The sequence below is a fragment of the Oncorhynchus mykiss genome, chromosome 10 (assembly GCF_057628025.1).
Source record: "Oncorhynchus mykiss isolate SJ-2025 chromosome 10, ASM5762802v1, whole genome shotgun sequence".
Lineage (NCBI taxonomy): Eukaryota > Metazoa > Chordata > Actinopteri > Salmoniformes > Salmonidae > Oncorhynchus > Oncorhynchus mykiss.
In genome coordinates, this window is record NC_143031.1 from 64,419,980 (window position 1) to 64,446,235 (window position 26,256).

Consider the following 26,256-nt stretch of genomic DNA (forward strand, 5'->3'; position numbering starts at 1 on the left):
CTCTGGTATTATTTATCATTTATTTAGTGTTGACACTGTACCAAATTGTCTAATTTTTCTTGATCTCCTTATTATTACTATTATAATAATAATAAGTCATTATTATTAGTAGGTTTAGTATAGCAACCTTGTATAACCACCATCGAGCTGAAGACCTAAAAACACATCCTGTTTAGTCTTAATACCGTAACTTACTTAGGACTATATTTCAATACTTCTATAGGATACTGTATCAATCAATCATTCATTCATTCATGTCATCACACAAGTCATTCATGATGTGAAATGCAATCTAGTATTTTAAATTTTAAAATAAAATAAAGCAAGTCTTGAATAATTAGCATAAACAATAACTAAACCGTTCCATTTCGGAAATTGCATTCACAAATTAATTTGACAGTTTTTAGACTTTGCTGTAATTAAGGCATGAAAAAAAACCATTACAACATACTCTCTAGTATGCTTATACTTTATTACACATAATATACAAGCAGTGCTGGCTCCTTACCTCCTTTTTGATCTCCAGTATTTTCCATAACTAGTCACATTTATTCCACTTTTCCTTTACCTCCTGAGCAACCAGGAAATATTCCCACCTTTTGAGTTTATTTGTCATGTCCTCTACATCCATTTTGATGTAATGGTGTTCAGAGTTTGTTATGACCATTGATATATAAATCATTGATGCAATTATGATATGCTATAGGCAAGGCCTGCCCACTCATTAGGCAGGATTAGGGGGCCGCCCATCCTGTTGATAACCCCTGATCTTCTCTGTCTCATCATACTCATTATTTCTTCAGTTCTCATCCAGTTCCCTACTACATCCAAAACCAACAGAATTAACTACAAACTGACTAACACTACATTAAATATACTACATTACACTATACATGGGCCGTGTGCATTTTCTGCTGGTGTATCCTGAGATAGCTCCTCTCTGAGAACCTCTTCCCACAGTGTGTACAGGCGAAAGGTCTCTCTCCCGTGTGGACTTTCAGGTGCATCTTCATATGGTGCTGGCGGGAGAACCTCTTCTCACACTGGGGGCAGCTGTAGGGTTTCTCCCCTGTGTGGACCCTCTGGTGCCTCTTCAAGTTGGACGAGTCTGAAAAACTGGCCCGGCACAGGTGGCAGCCGAATGGTTTCTCCCCTGTGTGCATCCTCTGGTGGATCTCCACCTGTTTGGGCAAACGGAAGGCTTTCCCACAGAACGAACACGGGAAGCGCTTCTCTTTGGCGCCGCCACCTTTACTGATTCCATCTCTACTACTGTCAATTGTCAATGGGCTTGTGTAGCCCTTTAGTGTTGAGGTACGGGCATTGTCTGAGGTCTGATTTAACATAAGGAGAGTGTGAGGAGGATGAAGGCCAGGGAGTGTCTGTGTTGTCGCAGGGTCCATGTTCCAGTTGATAGATCCTATAGAAGGCAGGCTGAAGGCAGCACCTGTTAGGGGGTTAACCTGAGGTGCCATCGATCTCTCTGACTCACAACTATAGGAGCAGGACGGAGCATCGCTAGTCGAGTCAGTCTCTTCTCTCTCCAGCCGCATACCGAAATCTCCCCGTCCACGCAGACCAAATCTACGCCTCGTCCTGGTCTCAGCCAGTCTGTTGTCATGGAGACTAAGTTCAGCTGTTGTTTTGTGTTCGACAGTCTGTTTCTTGTTAACATTGTTCTTCCGCAGCCCAGAGTTGAAGACGCTGTCCCATCCACTGACCTCCACTATGTCGCCTCTGGTCCTGGCCTGCTCAGTGATGTCAACCCCCGGGCCATTGACTGGACCCGTCTGGGAATCCAAGATGGCCACCCAGTCTCCCCTGTTAGCCTCCAGCCAAGCACCTGCAGGAAGAGGTTAGAAAATAGATCTTAAAAACATGGCAGAGAAAACTACATAGGGAATTTGACTCAATAACTTGGTCAAGTTCATACATTATGTGTGTTTTGTATTTAAACATAAGTTGTATTGATTTAATTTTATGAATTAAGAAAATAAATAAATAATAATAGCCAGGTGCATCACTATTCCCACTGAAGATCTATTACTATTAGTATGTAGGCTATATGTACACTGCTCAAAAAAATAAAGGGAACACTTAAACAACACAATGTAACTCCAAGTCAATCACACTTCTGTGAAATCAAACTGTCCACTTAGGAAGCAACACTGATTGACAATAAATTTCACATGCTGTTGTGCAAATGGAATAGACAACAGGTGGAAATTATAGGCAATTAGCAAGACACCCCCAATAAAAGAGTGGTTCTGCAGGTGGTGACCACAGACCACTTCTCAGTTCCTATGCTTCCTGGCTGATGTTTTGGTCACTTTTGAATGCTGGCGGTGCTTTCACTCTAGTGGTCGCATGAGACGGAGTCTACAACCCACACAAGTGGCTCAGGTAGTGCAGCTCATCCAGGATGGCACATCAATGCGAGCTGTGGCAAGAAGGTTTGCTGTGTCTGTCAGCGTAGTGTCCAGAGCATGGAGGCACTACCAGGAGACAGGCCAGTACATCAGGAGACGTGGAGGAGGCCGTAGGAGGAGGCCAACAACCCAGCAGCAGGACCGCTACCTCCGCCTTTGTGCAAGGAGGAGCAGGAGGAGCACTACCAGAGCCCTGCAAAATGACCTCCAGCAGGCCACAAATGTGCATGTGTCTGCTCAAACGGTCAGAAACAGATTCCATGAGGGTGGTATGAGGGCCCGACGTCCATAGGTGGGGGTTGTGCTTACAGCCCAACACCGTGCAGGACGTTTGGCATTTGCCAGAGAAAACCAAGATTGGCAAATTCGCCACTGGCGCCATGTGCTCTTCACAGATGAAAGCAGGTTCACACTGAGCACATGTGACAGACGTGACAGAGTCTGGAGACGCCGTGGAGAACGTTCTGCTGCCTGCAACATCCTCCAGCATGACCGGTTTAGCGGTGGGTCAGTCATGGTGTGGGGTGGCATTTCTTTGGGGGGCCGCACAGCCCTCCATGTGCTCGCCAGAGGTAGCCTGACTGCCATTAGGTAATGAGATGAGATCCTCAGACCCCTTGTGAGACCATATGCTGGTGCGGTTGGCCCTGGGTTCCTCCTAATGCAAGAAAATGCTAGACCACATGTGGCTGGAGTGTGTCAGCAGTTCCTGCAAGAGGAAGGCATTGATGTTATGGACTGGCCCGCCCGTTACCCAGACCTGAATCCAATTGAGCACATCTGGGACATCATGTCTCGCTCCATCCACCAACGCCACGTTGCACCACAGATTGTCCAGGAGTTGGCGGATGCTTTAGTCCAGTTCTGGGAGGAGATCCCTCAGGAGACCATCCGCCACCTCATCAGGAGCATGCCCAGGCGTTGTAGGGAGGTCATACAGGCACGTGGAGGCCACACACACTACTGAGCCTCATTTTGACTTGTTTTAAGGACATTACATCAAAGTTGGATCAGCCTGTAGTGTGGTTTTCCACTTTAATTTTGAGTGTGACTCCAAACCCAGACCTCCATGGGTTGATAAATTTGATTTCCATTGATCATTTTTGTGTGATTTTGTTGTCAACACATTCAACTATGTAAAGAAAAAAGTATTTAAGAATATTTAATTCATTCAGATCTAGGATGTGTTATTTTAGTGTTCCCTTAATTTTTTTGAGCAGTGTATTTATCTCTTACTTTGCTCCCCCATCTTTAGTCCACTCAGCAGATCAATGCTCTCTGGTCCATCCTCTATCGTCTCCTCTTTGACCAGCAGCAGATCAGGCTGTCCATCCTCCATGTCTACTGACTGTAAGAGATATAGAGTGAGAGGATGTTGGATCAAGAAATCTGATATGAGCACCCTGCTATGGAGCATCTTCTGATCAGACGAGTGATTGCTATGAGTACTATGCAAATGTTAGTTGATTTGATCACTTGACATTCTTTATTGGTTTGCTAATTCAAAGGCATGGTCCCACACTTAAGACAAAATTAATCAAGATCAGGGCTTGTATTCACAAAGCGTCTTAGACTACAAATGTGGCCGTAAGTACTGAGAATAGAGACATTTTACTCCTACTCTTATAGGTAAAAATAAAAGCTATGCGTGAAGCCTCTTCTAGTCGACAGATATTTAGGACCCCTCATGAGTTGTCCTAACCGATTAAGAGTTACCAGCAAGTGTCTTGATAATAAGAAAAGGCAGAGGCGCCTGTACCCCATGCAATTGTTTTGGAGTTCAAAGAATGTTTTGATATTTCTATATGATCAACCAAAAAATAATCTACGCTGAACAAAAACATACGCAATATGCAACATTTTTTTTTAAATTACACATCAGAGTTGATCAGGCTGTTGAGTGTAGCCTGTGGAATGTTGTCCCACTCTTCAATGGCTTTGTGAAGTTGCTGGATTTTGTCGGGAACTGAAACACCCTGTTGTATGCGTCGATCCAGAGCATTCCAAACATGCTCAATGGGAGTATGCAAGCCATGGAAAAACAGGGACATTTTCAGCTTCCAAGAATTGTGTACAGATACTTGCGACATGGGGCTGTGCATTATCATGCTGAAACATAAGGTGATGGTGGAGGATAAATGGCACGACAATAAGCCTCAGCATCTCGTCACTGTATCTCTGTGCATTCATTTTGTCCATAGCTTATGCCTGCCCATACCATAACCCCACCACGGGGCACTCTGTTCACAACGTTGAAATCAGCAAACAGCTCACCCACATGACGCCATACACATCGTCTGTGGTTGTGACGCCGGTTGGACGTACTGCCAAATTCTCTAAAAAGACGTTTGAGGCGAGTTATGGTAGAGAAATTCACATTCAGTTCTCTGGCAACAGCTCTGGTGGACATTCTTGCAGTCAGCATGCCAATTGCACACTCTATCAAAACTTTAGACATCTGTTGCATTGTGTTGTTTGACAATGCTGCACATTTTAGAGATAGGACCGTTTTATTGTCCCCAGCACAAGGTGCACCTGTGTAATGAGCTTGTAATGAGCTTCTTGATATGCCACACCTTTCAGGTGGATGGATTATCTTGGCAAAGGAGAAATGCTCACTAACAGGGATGTAAACTAATTTGTGCCCAACATTTGAGAGAAAAAATGTTTTTTGTGCATATGGAAAATATCTGGGATCTTTAATTTTAGCTCATGAAACGGGACAAACAATTTACATGCTGTGTTTATATTTTTGTTCAGAACAGATCTACATGCTATCTTTTGCGCTTCTGACAATGATTTTACATGAGGCCTAAGTCACATGATATGCCTAAATACTTATAACCACTAGGCTAATAAATAATACACATTTTCTTTTGATTATTCAATTAACATACATCGTGTTATTTCAAGTTATGAGTTGGGCAATTGATTAATAAGCAATTGACAGCATCTAGGGCCTACGGTTTGATGATTATTGATAGACCTTTCAAACGTTTTATGCAACATTATCGAGTGGATGCCTAGCCTACCGTGCCAGAAGTAATTTAGAGAATTGTTGAACGGGAGTACGCGTGTGTTGATATAACAGCTATCCAACTTCTACTTTTAACAACCATACTGTATGATTCAGTGCAATATGCCTATCGCATTATAAAAAATATCAACATTTCTTAAAAGATTATGCATTCCAACATTAGGAAAAAATTAAGAGAAGGCAAAGTTATCGTGTCAAGTGAAAGTTATAAAACATTTTACCATTGCAACGTTTGATGTAAAGTTACATTCATATCAATAAACATTTTTTCAACAACTCCAAAGCAATTGCATGTGGCGCAGGAACCACTGACTCCGCATTTTTCTATTATCAAGGCACCGGCTGGTACCTCTTAACTGGTTAGGACAGCTCAAAAGGTGTCCTTAATACACTACAGTGCCTTCGGAAAGTATTCAGACCCCCTGAATTTTCCCACATTTTGTTACGGCCTTATTTTAAAATGGAAAAAGTAAAACAGGTTTTTAGAAAAAATTTTAAAAAATTGTTTAAAAAAACAAAACAGAAATACCTTATTTACATAAGTATTCAGATCTTTTGCTATGAGACTTGAAATTGAGCTCAGCTGCATCCTGTTTACATTGTTCATCCTTGAGATGTTTCTACAACTTGGAATCCACCTGTTGTAAATTCAATTGATTGGACATGATTTTGAAAAGGCACACACCTGTCTATATAATGTCCCACCAGTTCACAGTGCATGTCAGAGCAAAAAATCAAGCCATGAGGTCGAAGGAATTGTCCGTAGAGCTTCGAGACAGGATTGTGTCGCGGCACAGATCTAGGGAAGGAGCTCCAGAGTTCCTCTGTGGAGATGGGAGAACCTTCCAGAAGGACAAACATCTCTGCAGCACTCCACCAAGCAGGTCTTTATGGTAGAGTGGCCAGACTGAAGCCACTTCTCAGTAAAAAAAGGCACATGACAGCCCGCTTGGAGTTTGCCAAAAGGCATCTAAAGACTCTCAGACCATGAGAAACAAGATTCTCTGGTCTGAGGAAAGAAAGATTGAACTCTTTGGCCTGAATGCCAAGCGTCACATCTGGAGGAAACCTGGCACCATCCCTACAGTGAAGCATGGTGGTGGCAGCATCATGCTGTGGGGATGTTTTTCAGCGGCAGGAGACTCGTCAGGATCGAGGGAAAGATGAACAGAGCAAAGTACAGAAAGATCCTTGATGAAAACGTGCTCCAGAGAGCTCAGGACCTCAAACTGGGGCAAAGGTTCATCTTCCAAAAGGACAACGACCCTAAGCAAAAAGCCAAGAAAACGCAGGAGTGGCTAGGGGACAAATCTCTGAATGTCATTGAGTGACCCAACCAGAGCCCACACTTGAACCCGAATGAACATCTTTGGAGAGACCTGAAAATAGTTGTGCAGCAACGCTCCCCATCCAACCTGACAGAGCTTGAGAGGATCTGCAGAGAAGAATGGGAGATACAGATGTGCAAAGCTTGTTGAGTCAGACCCAAGAAGACTAAAGGCTGTAATCGCTGCCGAAGGTGCTTCAACAAAGTACTAAGTAAAGGGTCTGAGTAAAGAATTGTGTGTAGATTGATGAGCATTTATTTATTTTTAAGGCTGTAACTTAACAAAATTTGGAAAAAGTCAAGGGATCTTAATACTTTCTGAATGCACGGTGTATATATACACAAAATAAAGTGGTACCCCTTCAAATGAATGGATTTGGCTATATCAGCCACACCTGTTGCTGACAGGTGTATAAAATCGAGCACACAGCCATGCAATCTCCATAGGAAAATTGGCAGTAGTATGGCCTTACTGAAGAGCTCAGTGACTTTCAACTGAGCACCGTCATAGGATGCCAACTTTCTAACAAGTCAGTTCATCAAATTTCTGCCCTGGTCAACTGTAAGTGCTGTAGGCGGTAGGCCACACAAGCTCAGAGAACGGGCCGCCGAGTGCTTGAAGCGTGTAGCGCGTAAAAGTAGTCTGTCCTCAGTTGCAACACTCACTGCAGAGTTCAAAACATCCTCTGGAAGCAACGTTAGCACAACAACTGTTCGTCTGGAGCTTCATGAAATGGGTTTCCATGGCCGAGCAGCCACACACAAGTCTAAGATCACCATGCGCAATGCCAAGCGTCTGCTGGAGTGGTGTATATCTCGCCGCCATTGGGCTCTGGAGCAGTGAATCATGCTTCACCATCTGGCAGTCCGATGGATGCCAGGAGAAGGCTACCTGCCCAAATGCAGAGTGCCAATTGTAAAGTTTGGTGGAGGAGGAATGATGGTGTGGGGCTGATTTTCATGGTTTGGACAAAGCCTCTCAGTTCCAGTGAAGGGAAATCTTAACGCTATAGCATAGAAAGAATCTAGACGATTCTGTGCTTCCAACTTTGTGACAAAAATTTAGGGAAGGCCCTTTCCTGTTTCAGCCCGACAATTCCCCGGTGCACAAAACGAGGTCCATACAGAAATGGTTTGCCAAAATCGGTGTGGAAGAACTTGACTGGCCTGCACAGAGCCCTGACTTCAACCCCAGCGAACACCTTTGGGATGAATTCTTCTGAACCGGAAGTCGTCTAAACCGGAAGTATCAGAAGTCTTCTGAACCAGAACCCCAACAGAAGCAAGCCAGCTAACTAGCTAGTAGTCAGCTAACTAGCTAGTAGTCAGCTAGCCACTGCTAGCGGTCATCAGCTACCTCTAGCACCTCTAACAACTTTCGCCAGTCTGCACAGCACGACTCAAATCAGAGCAAATCGGACTTATTTTTCTCCATATCTCCGGATACCTACCGCAAGCTCTGAACCTTTCTTCACATGGATCATCACAGCTAGCTAGCTAGCTGCTAGGCGAGTGGACACTCTTGGCTAACGTCCCTGTCCCGAAGCAAGAACCAATTGGCCTGGAGCTAGCCCTGCCAGGCCCATCTCTCGGCTAGCCAAAGAGGCCAATCAGCCACTCCCTGGGCTACAATAGTTATTTTACCAACTGGCAAAGGACCCCCGCCGACCCATCACGACTGCACCACCGACGTGATTTGCCCGAGGGGGGTTTCTCAATTGGCTCCGCCGTTAGCCTGCTAGCCGCGGCCTGTTAGCTGTCCAGAGCACATCGGACTGTTAGCTTAACACCCCGGCCATCCTACAATCTAAGCTTGATGCCCTCAATCTCACACAAATGATCAATGGACCAACCAGGTACAACACCAAATCCATAAACAAGGGCACCCTCATAGATATCATCCTGACCAACTTGCCGTCCAAATACACCTCTGCTGTTTTCAACCAAGATCTCAGCGATCACTGCTTCATTGTCTGCATCTGTAATGGGTCCACGGTCAAACGACCACCCCTCATCATCGCTCCCTAAAACACTTCAGCGAGCAGGCTTTTCTAATCGACCTGGCCCGGGTATCCTGGAAGGATATTGACCTCATCCCGTCAGTAGAGGATGCCTGGTCAGTCTTTAAATATGCCTTCCTCACCATCTTAAATAAGCATGCCCCTTTCAAAAAAATTTGCACCAGGAACAGATATAGCCCATGGTTCTCTCCAGACCTGACTGCCCTTGACCAGCACAAAAACATCCTGTGGCATTCTGCATTAGCATCGAATAGCCCCCTAAATACACAGGCAGTTAGGAAAGCTAAGCCTAGCTTTTTCAATCAGAAATTTGCATCCTGTAGCACAAACTCAAAGAAGTTCTGGGACACTGTAAAGTCCATGGAGAATTAGAGCACCTCCTCCCAGCTGCCCACTGCACTGAGGCTAGGAAACACAGTCACCACCAATAAATCCAGCTGGCCATGCTTTCCATCTGTCTACCTCTACCCCGGTCAACAGCCCTGCACCCCCCACAGCAACTCGCCCAAGCCTCCCCCATTTCTCCTTCACCCAAATCCAGAAAGCTGATGTTCTGAAAGAGCTGCAAAATCTGGACCCCTGCAAATCAGCCTGGCTAAACAATCTAGAACCTCTCTTTCTAAAATGATCTGCGAAAACTGTTGCAACCCCTATCAAACCCTCTTTCGTATCATCTGAGATTCCCAAAGATTGTAAAGCTGCCACAGTCATCCATCCCCCTCTTCAAAGGGGGAGACACCCTAGACACAAACTGCTACAGACCTATATCTATCCTACCCTGCCTTTCTAAGGTCTTCAAAAGCCAAGTTAACAAACAGATTACCAACCATTTCGAATCCCATCTTCGCTATGCAATCTGGTTTCAGAGCTGGTCATGGGTGCACCTCAGCCACACTCAAGGTCCTAAATGATATCATAACCGCCATCGATAAGAGACATTACTGTGCAGTCGTATTCATCGACCTGGCCAAGGCTTTAGACTCTGCCAATCACCACATTCTTATTAACAGACTCAACAGCCTTGGTTTCACAAATGATTGCCTCGCCTGGTTCACCAACTACTTCTCAGTGTGTGAAATCGGAGGGCCTGTTGTCCGGACCTCTGGCAGTCTCTATGGGGGTGCCACAGGGTTCAATTCTCAGGCCGACTCTCTTTTTTGTATACATCAATGATGTCGCTCTTGCTGCTGGTGATTCTCTGATCCACCTCTATGCAGACGACACCATTTTGTATACTTCTGGCCCTTCTTTGGACACTGTGTTAACTAACCTCCAGACGAGCTTGAATGCCATACAACTCTCCTTCTGTGGCCTCCAACTGCTCTTGAATGCAAGTAAAACTAAATGCATGCTCTTCAACCGATCACTGCCCGCACCTGCCCGCCCGTCCAGCATCACTACTCTGGACGGCTCCGACTTAGAATATGTGGATAACTACGAATAACTAGGTGCCTGGTTAGACTGTAAACTCTCCTTCCAGACTCACATAAAGCATCTCCAATCCAAAATTAAATCTAGAATCGGCTTCCTATTTCGCAACAAAGTATCCTTCACTCATGCTGCCAAACATACCCTCGTGACCATCCTACCAATCCTCGACTTTGGCGATTTCATTTACAAAATAGCCTCCAACACTCTACTCAACAAATTGGATAGTCTATCACAGAGCCATCCGTTTTGTCACCAAAGCCCCATATACTACCCACCACTGCGACCTGTATGCTCTCGTTGGCTGGCGCTCGCTTCATACTCGTCGCCAAACCCACTGGCTCCAGTTCATCTACAAGTCTCTGCTAGGTAAAGCCCCGCCTTATCTCAGCTCACTGGTCACCATAGCAGCACCCATCCGTAGCACGCACTCCAGCAGGTATATCTCACTGGTCACCCACCAAAGCCAATTCCTCCTTTGGCCGCCTCTCCTTCCAGTTCTCTGCTGCCAATGACTGGAACAAACTGCAAAAAGCACTAAAGCTGGAGACTCATATCTCCCTCACTAGCTTTAAGCACCAGCTGTCAGAGCAGCTCACAGATCATGGCACCTGTACATAGCCCATCTGTAAACAGCCCATCCAACTACCTCATCCCCATACTGTATTTATTTATTTATCTTGCTCCTTTGCACCCCAGTAATTCTACTTGCACATCTATCATTCCAGTGTTTAATTGCTATATTGTAATTACTTCGCCACCATGGCCTATTTATTGCCTTAACTCCCTTATCTTACCTCATTTGCACTCACAGTATATAGACTTTTTTTTTTTTTTTTTTCCACTGTATTATTGACTGTATGTTTTGTTTATTCCATGTGTAACTCTGTGTTGTTGTGTGTCAAACTGCTATGCTTTATCTTGGCCAGGTCGCAGTTGCAAATGAAAACTTGTTCTCAACTCGAGATGTTTGACGATCAGGTGGCCACTTACACTACATGACCAAAAGTATCTGTCAAGTAGGTGGGACTCATGACTAAAGAGGCTTCCTGCATAGCTTTTTTTTAAACCCTAAGAGTAGGAGTAAAATGTCTCTAGTCCCAGCACTTACGACCAATTTTCTACTCACAAGACTTCTAAGAGTAAGAGTACTGATCTAGGATCAGGCCCCCACCTGGTCAGCACTCCTACTCTGAGAGGCTTTGTGGATACGGGCCCTGACCTAATGCCAAACAGACAGTAGTTCACAGTGGACTCACCTCAGTGAGACGGTGTGTGGTCCTGTGCTGCTCAGCTTGTTCCTCTGCGGGTTCAGAAAGAGGTGTAGTCTGGTTGTCATCTATGACCATGATCCCCTCGGTGTTCCCCAGACCCTCCTCACACCCCTCCTCCTTCACTAGCAGCCCCTCTGGGCCCTCCGCCTCCTGGAAGAGACAGCTGATACAGATTACACTCCCTCAGGTACGTCCTATACTGTAGTTAAAGAATTATGTAATTGTTGTTAAATTCATCATGGTGGACATAAATATGATGGTGTTGGCAAATATGAGTCAAAAGCCTAACAAACCCAACTAAACTATTCTGACATGTACCGTAGGTGTTTGTTCATGTGTGGGTTTTTGTAGGTATATTTAATAAGTCTATAATGGTTATAAAGCGCTGTTGGGTGTATGCAGAATAGGGTGAGATCGGATGTGATGTGTACTAAAGAAAGTCTCAATGAAAGTTTAGAATAAAAAGTCCCATTTTGTGTTTTCTTTTAAACATAAAGTTTTAAATTACATAATAATAAAAATACACCATAAAAATCAGCATGAACTTGATAAACTGCATTAATTTTCTCATTAAAAGTGTCTTGAAGAAAAATGTAAGTACTTGAAATAAAGTAATTAAATATGCATTTGTGAACATCATATATCCTACATAGTACAAACAATTTATAACATACTTTAGGGTTATATATGCCTTATATATCACACAGTGCCTGGAAGCAATATTATACCCAGGAATATTGAACACTGAAATCTGTTACTCTTGTTATTCCAAGTGTATCTGTGGATATTTTCTGCTGACAACAATAAAAATGTATATTTGTCTTTAATGGTTCATTCTAAACATAAGAAACTAATCGAGTGGAATGGTTTTTCTCCTGGTGTATCCTGAGGTAGCTCCTCTCTGAGAACCTCTTCCCACAGTGTGTACAGGCGAACGGCCTCTCTCCCGTGTGGACCTTCAGGTGGATCTTCAGATGGTGCTGGTGGGAGAACCTCTTCTCACAATGGGGGCCGCTGTAGGATTTTGCCCGTGTGGACCCTCTGGTGCCTCTTCAGGTTGCCAGCCTGGGCGAAGTGCATGTGACACTGGGTACTACTGAAGGATTTATCCCGTGTGGAACTACTGATGGAACCACCTTCTGGAGGCAGCTAAAGCCTTTGTTACAGAACATGCAGAAGAACGATGTGGCTCCCCCTCCCTGAATCTGGCTCTAGCCCTGTCATTTGAGTTCAATACCTGATCGAAAAGGCCGTGTGAATTGGAAGGCCCCATTGACGTGGACACTGGGTTGCGATCCCTGAACGGGAAATGGGACTCGACATTTGGATTGGTCTCTAAGCTTTTCATGTAATCTAAGAAGTCTGTCCTGTGAGTGTCTGTCTCCTAGGTGAATATCTGCATTCCATGTGAAAGGAATGTCACCCTCCACTTTCTCAGTCACTTTATCTACCACTATAACTTCACCTTTCTTATCTAGGCACCCTTCAAAGTATACACTACCACTGTACTGGTTCCAGTCTTCTCTAGACAGATCAATCTGTGTCTCTAAACCCAAGGATATGTTGCCAGGTCCATCTGTGTAGCGTAAGAACAAGACAGATCATCACCTCCAGTGTGTAACGCATCACCATCTACACAATAATTAACAGCCCTTTGGCTCTGGTGAAATACCGGTAAATACTCTGAGCCGGGAGCAGGAAGACAGCCCAGTCTGCCCAGCCCCTCTGGGTCTGATCTGTGGTCAGATCCTGTTCATTACAGTTAAATGTCTCTGACATTAGGATGGCGTTCGGCGTGCCACTGACCTCCGTGATGCTGTGTCGTGGATCCTCTTCTACAGTCCTCTCCTGCTTGACCAGGGACGATCCTCCAGGACTTGCAGCCTCTGCGTCTGGATCCTGACACAAGAAGAAGGGAGGTTATTACCGATACATGAGTAGAATTGGATAACAATGTCGTAGGGAAGTCTCACAAGTTCCCCTATGGCAGATAAATGAGGATGTCTATCTAAGCAAGTGAATAGCTGAGGGGAGCCTTTCTGAAATAAACTGGCCACATTTGATGTACTGTTACACAAACCTCTATCACAATAACATTTTGGGTTGAGGTTCCACTCCCCTCATCAACAGTGATAGGTTGGTCATCTCTCCATGTATTGTGTCCCACTGGCTTCACAAAGCTCCTGTGGCCTCCAGTGAGATGTCCTTCACACGAGAGTTATTGGGGAAAATAGGTGGTTAGGTTAGGTACGGTCAATGCTGAACGCTATATTGTACAATATTGACAGTTTTGACAGTCTAGAATTGGCCAGGATGTAAAATTGTGTCTTTGTGCAATATAGCTAAGTAATCTGGGGAATTATTGCATACGATCCAAAAACTGTCCAAGACTCAATTCTGGTTAACACATCTAGTTACACATGTACAGAGGGGGGCCCCGCTGCCTCAGCCTTCTGCAAAATGTACCTCTTTCCATTCCTCTGTATCGGTCGAGGATCTTGACACTACTGGGACGACTGGAGTGTGCGCGCTCTCGCGTTGTCTTCTCGGCGCGCTCCCGTGACACCTTCAGCTCCAGTAGCTGTAGTTTCCTCCGCAATACCCTGTTTTCTTTCTGGCTTTGAGTTATTTCCACACGAAACACTGCATAGTCGTCATCCACGAGTTTACAGACCTCTGCCACGGCTGCATTCGCTAGCACCTCCATGATGGAGGCTATTTGAGTGTGAAAAACCATGGCCATTGTTTGCTAACGACTAGCAAGCTAGCGTTACAGAGATAACATATATCAACCAAGTCCTGCCTCCAACGCGATTTAAAGAGGCATAAGTATGTGATGCTGAGCAGTTAAATTAATAATAGTTTGAGTTCCATTGTGTTAATGTCTAAATAAAAACCCTAACGAGAAAATTGTTCTTGGTCATGTTTACGTCAATACTTATCTGGTTTTTAAATGGCGGTTGGCAACCAAAAAGGTGCATTACCGCCACCAATTGGACTGGAGTTTGAGTCGATTACACGTGGTTTCCGTTAGGGAATGCCTAGTCTGAAGTGCGCTCGTGCAATAACTCATTCTAAACAACGCAATTGTTTTTTAAAACTTTGGCAAAGAGAAAAAACAAAACGCAATCCACTCTGTTTGTTACAAATTCTAGTTTTGGAAACAGAAAACTGTATGGAGATCAAATGTATAATAGATGAGAAAATTTGCAAGAAAATCCATCCATCTACTCCCACTTCTGGCCACCGGGCTTCCTCTCATCACCATATTTGGTCGTGAGTGGAAATTCCAACCGGATGCTTCAAATGTATACATCTGGTGAAATATCTGGCTAATTGTTCTATCTGTGGTGGCGGTGTCATAATATCCCTAAAACCTAGCGGTCAAACACGGAAATGGTTCCAATAGTTTTTCCACCATTCATTTTTACAATAGGGGATTTTAGAAACACTTAAATTAAGGGCTGTGTTTTGTGTAGCTTTACCCTGGTGTTACGTTTTGATAACTATGTAATTCTCTCAGACAAGGTGAATTTGTTCAATATTCAGCTCTATTTACTGTCAGATTGGAAATACTAATTGGCATCAAAGTAGACATCATGCAAGACTACAAATCCCTGCAAGCTCCTGAACGTCATATCTAGCTGGCACCGTTGTAGGTCAATTAAGAAATGTAGCCAATTTATTCATAATTACATTTAGCTAACATTGGATAGTTAATGCAGAGTTTGCCTTGATTCTACAGTCTCGTCCAGATCATCATGACATTTGTAGTTTTTTACGATAGCCACATTAGCAGCCGATTAGCATTTCATTTGTTGGGGTTAAATACAGGCGAATATATTGATAAAAGTTACTTTTCCCACATTTTGTTAGGTTACAGCCTTATTCTAAAATTGATAATTATTTTTCCCTCATCAATCTACAGACAATACCCCATAACGACAAAGCAACAACAAAATAGTGAAAATATTGCTATTTATAAAACAAAATAAACTGATATCATATTTACATAAATATTCAGACCCTTTATTCAGTACTTTGCTGAAGCACCTTTGGCAGTGATTACAGCCTCGAGTCTTCTTGGGTATGATGCTACAACCTTGGCACACCTGTATTTGGGGAGTTTCTCCCATTCTTCTCTGCAGATCCTCTCAAGCTCTGTCAGGTTGGATGACGAGCCTTCCTTCAAAGCTATTTTCAGGTCTCTTCAGAGATGTTTGATAGTGTTCAAGCCCAGGCTCTGGCTGGGCCACTCAATGACATTCAGAGACTTGTACCGAAGCCACTCCTGCGTTGTCTTGGCTGTGTGCTTCGGGTCGTCGTCCTGTTGGAGGGTGAACCTTTGAACCAGTTTGAGATCCTGAGCGCTCTGGAGCAGGTTTTCATCAAGTATCTCTCTGTACGTTGCTCCGTTCATCTTTGCCTCGATCCTGACTAGTTTCCCAGTCCCTGCTACTGAAAAACATCCCCACAGCATGATGCTGCCACCACCACAATGCTTCACTGTAGGGATGGTGCCAGGTTTCCTCCAGATGTGACGCTTGGCATTCAGGCCAAAGAGTTCAATCTTGGTTTCTAGAATAAGGCTGTAACATAACAAAATGTGGAAAAAGACAATGGGTCTGAATACTTTCCGAAGGCACTGTACACAGTTATCAATACGTAATGAATGCCATGTTAAACCTACACAAAACACAGCCCTTAATTATTATGCATTTTCTTACCCCCTTTTTCTCCCCAATTACGATCTTGTCTAATTGCTGCAACTCCCCAACAGACTCGGGAGAGGCAAAGGTCGAGTCATGCGTCCTCTAAACATAACTTGCCAAGCCATGCTTCTTAACACCCGCTTGCTTAACCCGGAAGCCAGCTACACCAATGTGTCGGAGGAAACACTGTTCAACTGACGACCGTAGTCAGCCTGCAGGCGCCCGGCCCGCCACAAGGAGTCACTAGAGCACCTGGCCAAACCCTTCCCTAAACCGGACAATTGTCTGCCGCCCTATGGGACTCCAGGTCACAGCCTGGGATCGAACCCAGGTTTTTTGTACATATGACAGGAGTTTACATGTTTTGTTCCAGCCTTTCACTAACACTTCGTTCAACTAATTGTGGTCTAAATTGTAGACCATGAATAGTTGAACGTGGTGTTTGGGCTGGGCAGAAAATAAAAAAACTGTAAATACCAACCATATACAGTGCATTCAGAAAGTATTCAGACTCCTTTTTCCACATGTTGTTATGTTACAGCCTTATTCTAAAATTGATTAAATAGTATTTTTCAACTCATCAATCTACACATAATACCCCATAATGACAAGCAAGAACAGGTTTTTACTAATCTATGGCAAGACCTGAAAATGATCAGCAACCAATTTGACAGAGCTTAAAGAATTTTGAAAAGAATAATGGGCAAATGTTGCATAATCCAGGTGTGGAAAGCTCTTACAGACTTACCCAGAAAGACTCACAGCTTTAATCACTGCCAACAGTGCTTATACAAAGTATTGACTCAGGGGTGTAAATACTTGAGATATTTGCGCACAAATTTCTAAAAAAACATGTTTTCACATTGTCATTATGGGGTATTGTCTGTAGATGGGTAAATAAACAAATATATTTAATCCTTTTTGAATTCAGGCTGTAACAACAAAATGTGGAATAAGTAAAGGGGTATCAACCTGCTGAAGAAGTACAATGGGAGAGAGAAGGGTTTGGCTTTGATGGTCGTGGAGAACAAGGAAAAAGAGAAGGCCCTGCTACAGGTGAACTGTGGCCGAACTCTCCTTCCGGAGCAGTCGAGACAGCTAGACAAGCTGATTATGCAATTCGGCAGGGTATTCTCGCCCTTCCCAGGACAAACAGATGTCCTGTTTCATCATATTCACACTGAACCCGGCAAGAAGGTGCATATCCGGCCTTACAGGATTCCTGAGGCCCGCCAAGTCATCGCAAAGAACGAGGTAAGGGAGATGCTGAGGATGAGGGTGATCAAGCTATCTACGAGTGAGTTGTCCAGTCCCATAGTCCTGGTCCCCAAACCTGACCATAGTATGAGAATCTGCAATGACTTTAGGGGTGTAAACGCAATCTCTACGTTCAACGCGTATCCCATGCCCCGCGTGAATGAACTCCTGGAGTGCTTAGGAATGATGAAGGATATTGGCAAGTGCTGGTGGCTCCAGAGGACCACCTAAAGACTGCCTTTGCTTGCCGTGTGGTAGCAGAGAGAGTCTATGACTAGGGTGTCTGGAGTCTTTGACAATTTTTAGGGCCTTCCTCTGACACCGCCTGTATGGAGGTCCTGTATGGCAGGAAGCTTGGCCCCAGTGATGTACTGGGCCATTCGCACTACCTTATGTAGTGCCTTGCGGTCGGAGGCCGAAGAGTTGCCATACCAGGCGGTGATGCAACCAGGATTCTCTCGATGGTGCAGCTGTAGAACTTTTTGAGGATCTGAGTCCCCATGCCAAATCTTTTCAGTTTCCTGAGGGGAAATAGGCATTGACGTGCCCTTTTCACGACTGTCTTGGTGTGTTTGGACCATGATAGTTTGTTGGTGATGTGGACACCAAGGAATTTGAAACTCTCAACCTGCTCCACTACAGCCCTGTCGGTGAGAATGGGGGCGTGCTCGGTTCTCCTTTTCCTGTAGTCCACAATCATTGTAGAAATCGTAAAGGATATGGTCACGTGTCAAATGTTTGCAGATGGGAGAAGTATCATATTGAAGAATCTGTGAATGGAAAATGTTGCAAATGTGGTGGGCATCTTACTCCAGACTTCCTCGCGTGTCCTGTTAGGGTAAAGGAGGTCCAGGTGTCAAGGATCAGGGTTGCACAGCGGAGCTCCTATGTGGAGGCGGTGAAGAGAGTCATAGGGGCAAGAGGCAACAGTGTTGGCGATATGGTGGTGGATTCAGTGCGACCAGTTGATAGTGTTTTAAGTCAATCAGGTGATCTGGATACACTCATTGTGAAGATTAATTGTACAGCACAAGTGTCTAAGATGTCCAAGAAGCTGGACATCATATCTGCAGCCAGATACGTTTTTGAGGCTCAAAGACTTGGGGCTCCAAGGACTATAGTCCTGTCCTCACAGGAGGCTTCTGAGCCTGTGTTGGACCTGATTAGAATGAGGTTTTTACAGAAAAGCAGGTTGATTTTGTGTAGTTAATTTATTTTGGGGTAGTTTGTATGATATTTTATTTATTTTTACTGAAACGTTTTCCTTTTTGGGATCCTTATTATCTACCCGCACAGTAGGTGGCGGAATGCACATCTAAATGTTGCGAACGCCATTATACCATAGTAGAAGAAGAAGTTTGAATAGAGAAAAGGACTCATTCTCCTGTTTGTTTGTCACTGAGTGTACTGCAATGAGCATGGAGAAAATAAAGAAAACCAGAGAATTATCTGAAGAGGTCAGACACAAGATTGTAGCAAAGCATGGACAATCAAGGCTACAAGTCCATCTCCAGAGTTCCTGTTTCCACCGTACGTAACGTTATCAATAAGTTTAAGGCCCATGCCGCTGTAGCCAACCTCCCTGGAAGTGTCCGCAAGAGAACGTGATGGAAGATTGCGGCAAAGGATTGTTTGAATGGTGGAGAAAGCACACACATTCAAGCTGACCTTCAGACACAAGGTATGACAATTTCAACGCGCACCGTCCGTCACCAATTCAATGACAGGGGGTTATATGGTAGGAGACCCAGGAGGACCCCACTGTTGAGAGAGAGACATAAGAAAGCCTGACTGCAATTTGCCCTAACACCTGAACATGCCAAAATCCTTCTGGGAGAATGTCCTGTGGGCAGATTAGAACAAATTAGAGCTTTTTGGTAAAGCACACCATCTCTCACACCATCTCTAAAGCACACCAGCGATGTTTTGGGGTTGCTTTGCTGACTCTAGCACTGGGTCATGAAATCAGGAGAATACCAAGGCATTTTTGAGCGCAATGCCAGACACAGTGCAAGAAAGCTGGGTCTCCGTCAAAGGTCTTCCAGCAGGACAATGACCTTAAACACACTTCAAAAAGCCCCGAGAAATGGTTTGAGAGAAAACACTGGACTGTTCTAAAGTGGCCAGCAATGAGTACAGAACGAAATCCCATTAAACTTGTGGATAGACCCAAAAACAGCAGTTGGGAGATGGCACGCAAGAGAAATGGGCCAAGCTGCCAGTACAGAGTTGCAGGAAGCTCATTGATGGCTATAGGAAGCGCTTGATTATACCAGTTATTTTGACCAAAGGCTGTGCTACCAAATATTATGTCTAGGGTGTCAATAATGCCATTTCAGTTATGAATCAAAAACAAAGGTTCTGTAATATTAACAGTGAAATAAAGAATTGTCGAGGCCAAATAAAATGTTAAATTTCAACTTAATTGTTTGGGAAAATGGTCAGTTACTTGATAAAAGTGCAAGGGCCACGACTGTGTGTGTTGATTAAATAATTAAGTACCGAAGGTTTTATCAAGTAACTGACCATTTTCCCAAAAAATTAAGTTGAAATGGACTTATAAGGGAAACTCAGTCCCTGCAATGATACAAAAACAACCAAGTCAGTCAGCACAGTCAAATTCGTATTTCATTTCAACAAAATGGTAATTTACTCGCATAACTTTTACGTACGGTACTTTTATTGCACAAAACGATACAAGTAGATTAACTTTTCTCACTATGGTACCATTGGACCTTTTCTGTAAATCTGGAACCCTTACTTTGATAAAATGAATTTCAGAATACTTTGGAAAAGGTTCAACATTACAAGGCACCATCCTGATCTCACTATAACACCACCAGTATCAAGCTAAAGGGACTAAGTTTGTCATTCTTCATTAGTGAAGCATCTTTACTAGACACTATCACACCATCCAGCACCATATCATCTACTCTGCCTCATCATACTCATTCTTTCCTCAGTTCAATCAAATTTCAATCAAATGCATTCATAAAGCCCTTTATACATCAGCAGAAACCCAGACTAAAACCCCAAACAGCAAGCAATGCAGATGTAGAAGCACAGTGGCTAGGAAAAACTCAGTCCTCTTCTGGCAGTGCTGGGTGGAGTTTACCTCATCCAGTTCCCTACTAAATCCAAAAGCAACAGAATTAACTACAAACACACTAACTAGTACTATATGTTACTATACTCTATACATGGACCATGTTTTCTGCTGGTGTATCCTGAGGTATCTCCTCTCTGAGAACCCGCAGTGTGTACAGGCGAACGGTCTCTCTACCATGTGGACCTTCAGGTGCATCTTCAGCTGGTGCTGGTGGGAAAGCCTCTTCTCACACTGGGGCAGCTTCAGGATTTCTCCCCTGTGTGGACACTCTGGTGCCTCTTCAGGTTGAACAAGTGTGAAAAACTGGCCCGGCAAAGGTGGCAATTGAATGGTTTCTCCCCTGTGTGGACCCTCTGGTGCCTCTTCAGGCTGAACGAGTGTGAAAAACTGGCCCAGCACAGGTGGCAGCCGAATGGTTTCTCCCCCGTGTGCATCCTCTGGTGGATCTCCACCTGTTTGGGGAAACTGAAGGCTTTCCCACAGAACGAACACGGGAAACACTTATCTTTGGCGATGCCACCTTTACTGATTCCATCTCTACTACTGTCATTTGTCAATGGGCTTGTGTAGGTATTTAGTGTTGAGGCACTGGCATTGTCTGAGGTCTGGTTTAACATTAGGAGATTGTGAGGAGGACGAAGGCCAGGGAGTGTCTGTGTTGTTGCAGGGTCCATGTTCCAGTTGATAGATCCTATAGAAGGCAGGCTGAAGGCAGCACCTGTTAGAGGGTTAACCTGAGGCGCCATCAGTCTCTCTGAATCACAACTATAGGAGCAGGACGGAGCATCGCTAGCCGAGTCTGTGGCTGTTCTCATACAGACACCTCCCCGTCCCCGCAGACCAAATCTACGCCTCGCCCTGGTCTCAGCCAGTCTGTTGTCATGAAGACTAAGTTCAGCTGTTGTTTTGTATTCGACCGTCTGTTTCTGGTTGTGGTTAACAGTGTTGTTCCCCAGCCCAGAATTAAGGACGCTGTTCCATCCATTGACCTCCACTATGTCGCATCTGGTCCTGGCATGCTCAATGATGTTGTCCCCTGGGCTCTTGGCTGCTTTTCCCTGGGTATCCAAGATGGCCGCCCAGTCTCCTCTGTTAGCCTCCAGCCAACCACCTGCAGGAAGAGGTTAGAAAATAGACTTTACAAACATGGCAGAGAAAACTCTACATATGGAGTGTTTTTTAGTCAATTACATGGTCAAGTTCATACATTGTGTTTTTGTTGTATGTAAACATAAGTTGTATTGATTTCATTGTATGAATGAAGAAAATGAAGACAAAATAGTCAGGTGCATCGCTAATCCCATTGAAGATGTAATACTGTATGTAGGCTATATGTATTTCTCCCTTACCTTGCTCCCCCATCTTTAGTCCACTCAGCAGATCAATGCTCTCTTGTCCGTCCTCTATTGTCTCCTCTTTGACTAGTAGCAGATCAGGCTTCCCTTCCTCCATGTCTACTGACTGTAAGAAATACAGAGAGAAGATGTTGGATCAAGACATCTGATATGAGCATCCTGCTATGGGGCATCTTCTGATTGGGCTATGAGTACAATGCATACATATTAGTTGATTTGATACTATACTAATGGTTGGATAATTCAATGGCAGGGTCCCACACTTAAGAAAAAATGAATTAAGACCTGACCTAATACCATTCAGACAGTAGTTCACAGTGGGCTCACCTCAGAGAGACTGTATGTGGTCCTGTGCTGCTCAGCTGGTTCCTCTGTGGGTTCAGGAGGAGGTGTAGTTTGGTTGTCGTCCATGGCCATGTTCCCCTCAGGGTTCCCCAGACCCTCCTCACACCTCTCCTCCTTCATGAGCGGCACCTCTGGACCCTCCTCCTCCTGGAAGAGACAGGTGATACAGATTACAGACATGCACTCCCTCAGGTACGTACACACAGATAATAAACACACTTTCAACAGTGTTTACCCATCCACACTACGCTTGAGTCCTATACTGTAGTTACAGAATGACTTAATTGTTGTTAAACTCATCCTGGTGGACATAAATATGATGTGGGTAAACATGAGTCATCATCAGTCAAACCTGACTCAACTATATTGAAGTGCACAGTAGGTGTTTGTTAGTGTGTGGGTACAGTGCAGTGAAGGCTTATGAGGGGAGAACAGCTCGTAATAATGTCTGGAATGGAGTAAATGGAATGGTTCCAAAGACATGGTTTTCATACCATTCCATTCACTCTATTCCATCCATTAAACTCCATTCAAGCCATTATTGTGAGCCGTTCTTCCCTCAGCAGCCTCCACTGTTACGGTTCCTTCTGAAAGTATTCATACACCTTGACTTTTTCCACATTTTGTTATTTTACAGACTAAATTTAAAATGGATTAAAATAGAGATTTTTGGGGTCACAGGCCTACATACAATATGTCAATGTGGAATTATGTTTTTTTAATTTTTAATTTTGACAAATTAATAAAAAATGAAAAGCTGAAATTTCTTGAGTCAATAAGTTTTCAACCTCTGACTTTAAGACAGTCACATAGTTTAATGGGTGTGATAGGAGAACAGAGGATGGATCAACAACATTGTAGTTACTCCACAATACTAACCTCTTTGACAGAGTGAAAAGAAGGAAGCCTGTACAGAATAAAATATTCCAAAACATGCATCCTGTTTGCAACAAGGCACTAAAATAGTACTGCAAAAGAAAAATGGCAAAGCAATTCACTTTTTGTCCTGAATACAAAGGGTTATGTTTGGAGCAAATCCAATACAACACATTACTGAGTACCACTCCCCATATTTTCAAGCATAGTGGTGGCTGCATCGTATTATGGGTATGCTTGTAATCATTAAGGACTGGGGAGTTTTTCAGGATAAAAAAATAAACATAATGGAGCTAAGCACAGGCAAAATCGTAGAGGAAAACCTGGATCAGTTTTCTTTCCACCAGATACTGGGAGAATTCATCTTTCTGCGGGACAATAACCTAAAACACAAGGACAAATCTACACTGGAGTTGCTTACCAAGAAGACCGCAAATTTTCCTGAGTGGCCAAGTTACAATTTTGACTTAAATCTGCTTGAAAATCTATGGCAAGACCTGAAAATGGTTGTCTAGCAATGATCAACAACCAATTTGACAGGGATTTAAGATTATTGTTTAAAATAAATTGGGCAAATGTTGCACAGACCAGGTGTGGATAGCTCTTTGAGACTTACTCAAAGATTCACAGATGTAATTGCTACTAAAGGTGATTCTAACCTGTATAGACTCAGATAATGTTTTATTTTTCATGTTTTAAAAAAAAATATATTGTATAGTTTTTCTTCCACTTTTTTTGTAGATCATTGACGAATCCATTTTAATCCCACTTCGTAACAAAACGGAAAAAATTGGCCTTATGAAATCCACACATATATGTCTTAAAAAATGTCCATGAACTTGATTAACTGCATTCATTTTCTCATTAAAAGTGTCTTTGGGGAAAAAAAGAAGTTAGTTGAATAGAAGTAGTGATATAGGCATTTGTGAACATAATATAGCCTACACAATACAAACGCAATATGTAACAGATGTTTTATGTCTGAATGCAATATTCTACCTAGGAATATTCAACACTGAAATCTGTTAATTCAACGTTTGATCCAAACATCAGAAGATATCGTGTGGAATGGCTTCTATGTTATAGAGTGGAATGTTTTTTTCTGCTGGTGTATCCTGAGGTAGGTCCTCTCAGAACCTCTTCCTGCAGTGTGTACACGTAGGGCTGTGGCGGGCATGAAAATGTGTTAGCCGTTAACTGTCACGCAGAGTGACCACCGGTCTCGAGGTTATTGACCATGCATTAATATAAATACGGTTGGCATCTCCGGGTTTCCACGCATACAAGCCGCTGATGCGCGCCTTTGGAACATCTACAATGAATATATGGATTACAAATCTATTTAATATACACCATCACAATAGCTGGTGTTAAGAAACATGATATGAAAAAAATGTATTTCAGAAGAACCGGATTTTATATTGAGTCGGCCTACTGTATATTACCGATCTGGGAGTGCCATGCCAATAGCAGAAAATATATGCTTAATTCCTATGCAATTATTTTATATGACTTTATAGTTACAAGAATATAAGTGTACATTGATTAATACAATAGAAGGGATATTTTTCTCTAACGATTGCCGAGCGAGTGCGCTTTTCTGTGTCGAGTGTAAAAATTGATCATTTGTAACACGTCCTATATGCTTCATTTCGAGTTATTTGGCAACTTTAGTTGTGAGATAAACCTAATTAGAAATCAAAACAAATGGGCTGCATGATGTAACTATTGATGATTTTAAAAAGTTGCAAAAAAGGCATGCGCTGTTTCTTGCCTAGACTGTACGTACTGCTCATTAGTCTCTCTTAGTGATAATATTCTCTCCCATCAGACTACTCTCAATTTATAAGGTTTTATACTTTATACTTTAGAATAGGCCATTATCAGCTGCATGGGCATGCCATCCGTATGCACTCGACAGTGTCGATGAAATACGAACGCTATAATAGGTGTGTTGTAAAAAGGACCAGCTCCTGACACGCATCATTTATTCATCATGAATAAGATTTATTTGATTTCATTCTTCATTAATGTAACCACAATGTTCAGTTGAAATGGCTCACATTTGCATGCACCAACAGTAGGGACATCTTTATACACACACACACACACAACACACACGAAAGTATTCAACCCCCTTGGGATTTTTCCTATTTGGTTACCTTACACCCTGGAATTAAAATTGGGGGTTTGTATAATTTGATTTACACAGCATGCCCACCACTTTGAAGATGCAACATATTTTTGTTGTCAAATAAACAAGAAATAACACAAAACTGAACTTGAGCGTGCATAACCATTCACCCCCCCAAAAGTCAACACTTTGTCGATTACATCTTCAAGTCTCTTGGGGTATGTCTCTATAAGCTTGGCACATCTAGCCACTGGGATTTTTGCCCATTCTTCAAAGCAAAACTGCTCCAGCTCATAAGTCATACCACATATTCTCAATTGGATTGAGGTCTGGACTTATGACTAGGCCATTCCAATACATTTAAATGTTTCCTCTTAAACCACTCGAGTGTTGCTTTAGCAGTATGCTTATGGTCATTGTCCTGCTGGAAGGTGAACCTCTGTCCCAGTCACAAATCTCTGGAAGACTGAAACAGGTTTCCCTCAAGAATTTCCCTGTGTTTAGCACCACCCATAATTTCTTCAATTCTGACCAGTTTCCCAGTCTCTGCCGATGGAAAAACATCCCCACAGCATGATGCGGCCACCACCATGCTTCACTGTAGGGATGGTGTACTCGGGGTGATGAGAGGTGTTGGGTTTGCGCCAGACAGTGTTTTCCTTGATGGCCAAAAAGCTCAATTTTAGTCTCATCTGACCAGTGTACCTTCTTCCATATGTTTGGGGTGTCTCCCACATGCTTTTTGGCCATTTAAGCAATGGCTTTTTTTCTGGCTACTCTTCAATAAAGCCCAGCTCTGTGGAGTTTCCGGGTTAAAGTGGTCCTATGGACAGATACTCCAATCTCTGCTGTGGAGCTTTGCAGCTCCTTCAGGGTTATATTTGTTGCCTCTCTGATTAATGCCCTCCTTGCCTGGTCCGTGAGTTTCAGTGGGCGGCCCTCTCTTGGCAGG

General features: G+C 43.5%; 1 protein-coding gene across 3 annotated transcripts in view; it reads right to left on the bottom strand.

Moving 5' to 3' along the window:
• Positions 1-451: 451 nt before the first annotated feature.
• Positions 452-26,256, bottom strand: part of LOC110534632 (uncharacterized) — a 33,889-nt gene continuing 8,084 nt past the window's right edge. Inside the window, exons 1-6 of one of the 3 annotated variants that reach the window (XM_021619553.3) lie at positions 13,983-14,757; positions 13,597-13,721; positions 13,323-13,415; positions 11,502-11,666; positions 3,666-3,777; positions 452-1,843 (exon numbers count right to left, since the gene is read on the bottom strand). In XM_021619553.3, the coding sequence (XP_021475228.3) occupies positions 888-1,843; positions 3,666-3,777; positions 11,502-11,666; positions 13,323-13,415; positions 13,597-13,721; positions 13,983-14,259 (1,728 nt within the window). In that variant the 5' untranslated portion in view covers positions 14,260-14,757 and the 3' untranslated portion in view covers positions 452-887. Of the gene's footprint in view, positions 1,844-3,665; positions 3,778-11,501; positions 13,093-13,322; positions 13,416-13,596; positions 13,722-13,982; positions 21,706-21,943; positions 22,056-22,276; positions 22,442-26,256 lie in introns of those variants that run through there. The other 2 variants (XM_090187506.1, XM_090187507.1) reach the window with 2 other exon arrangements.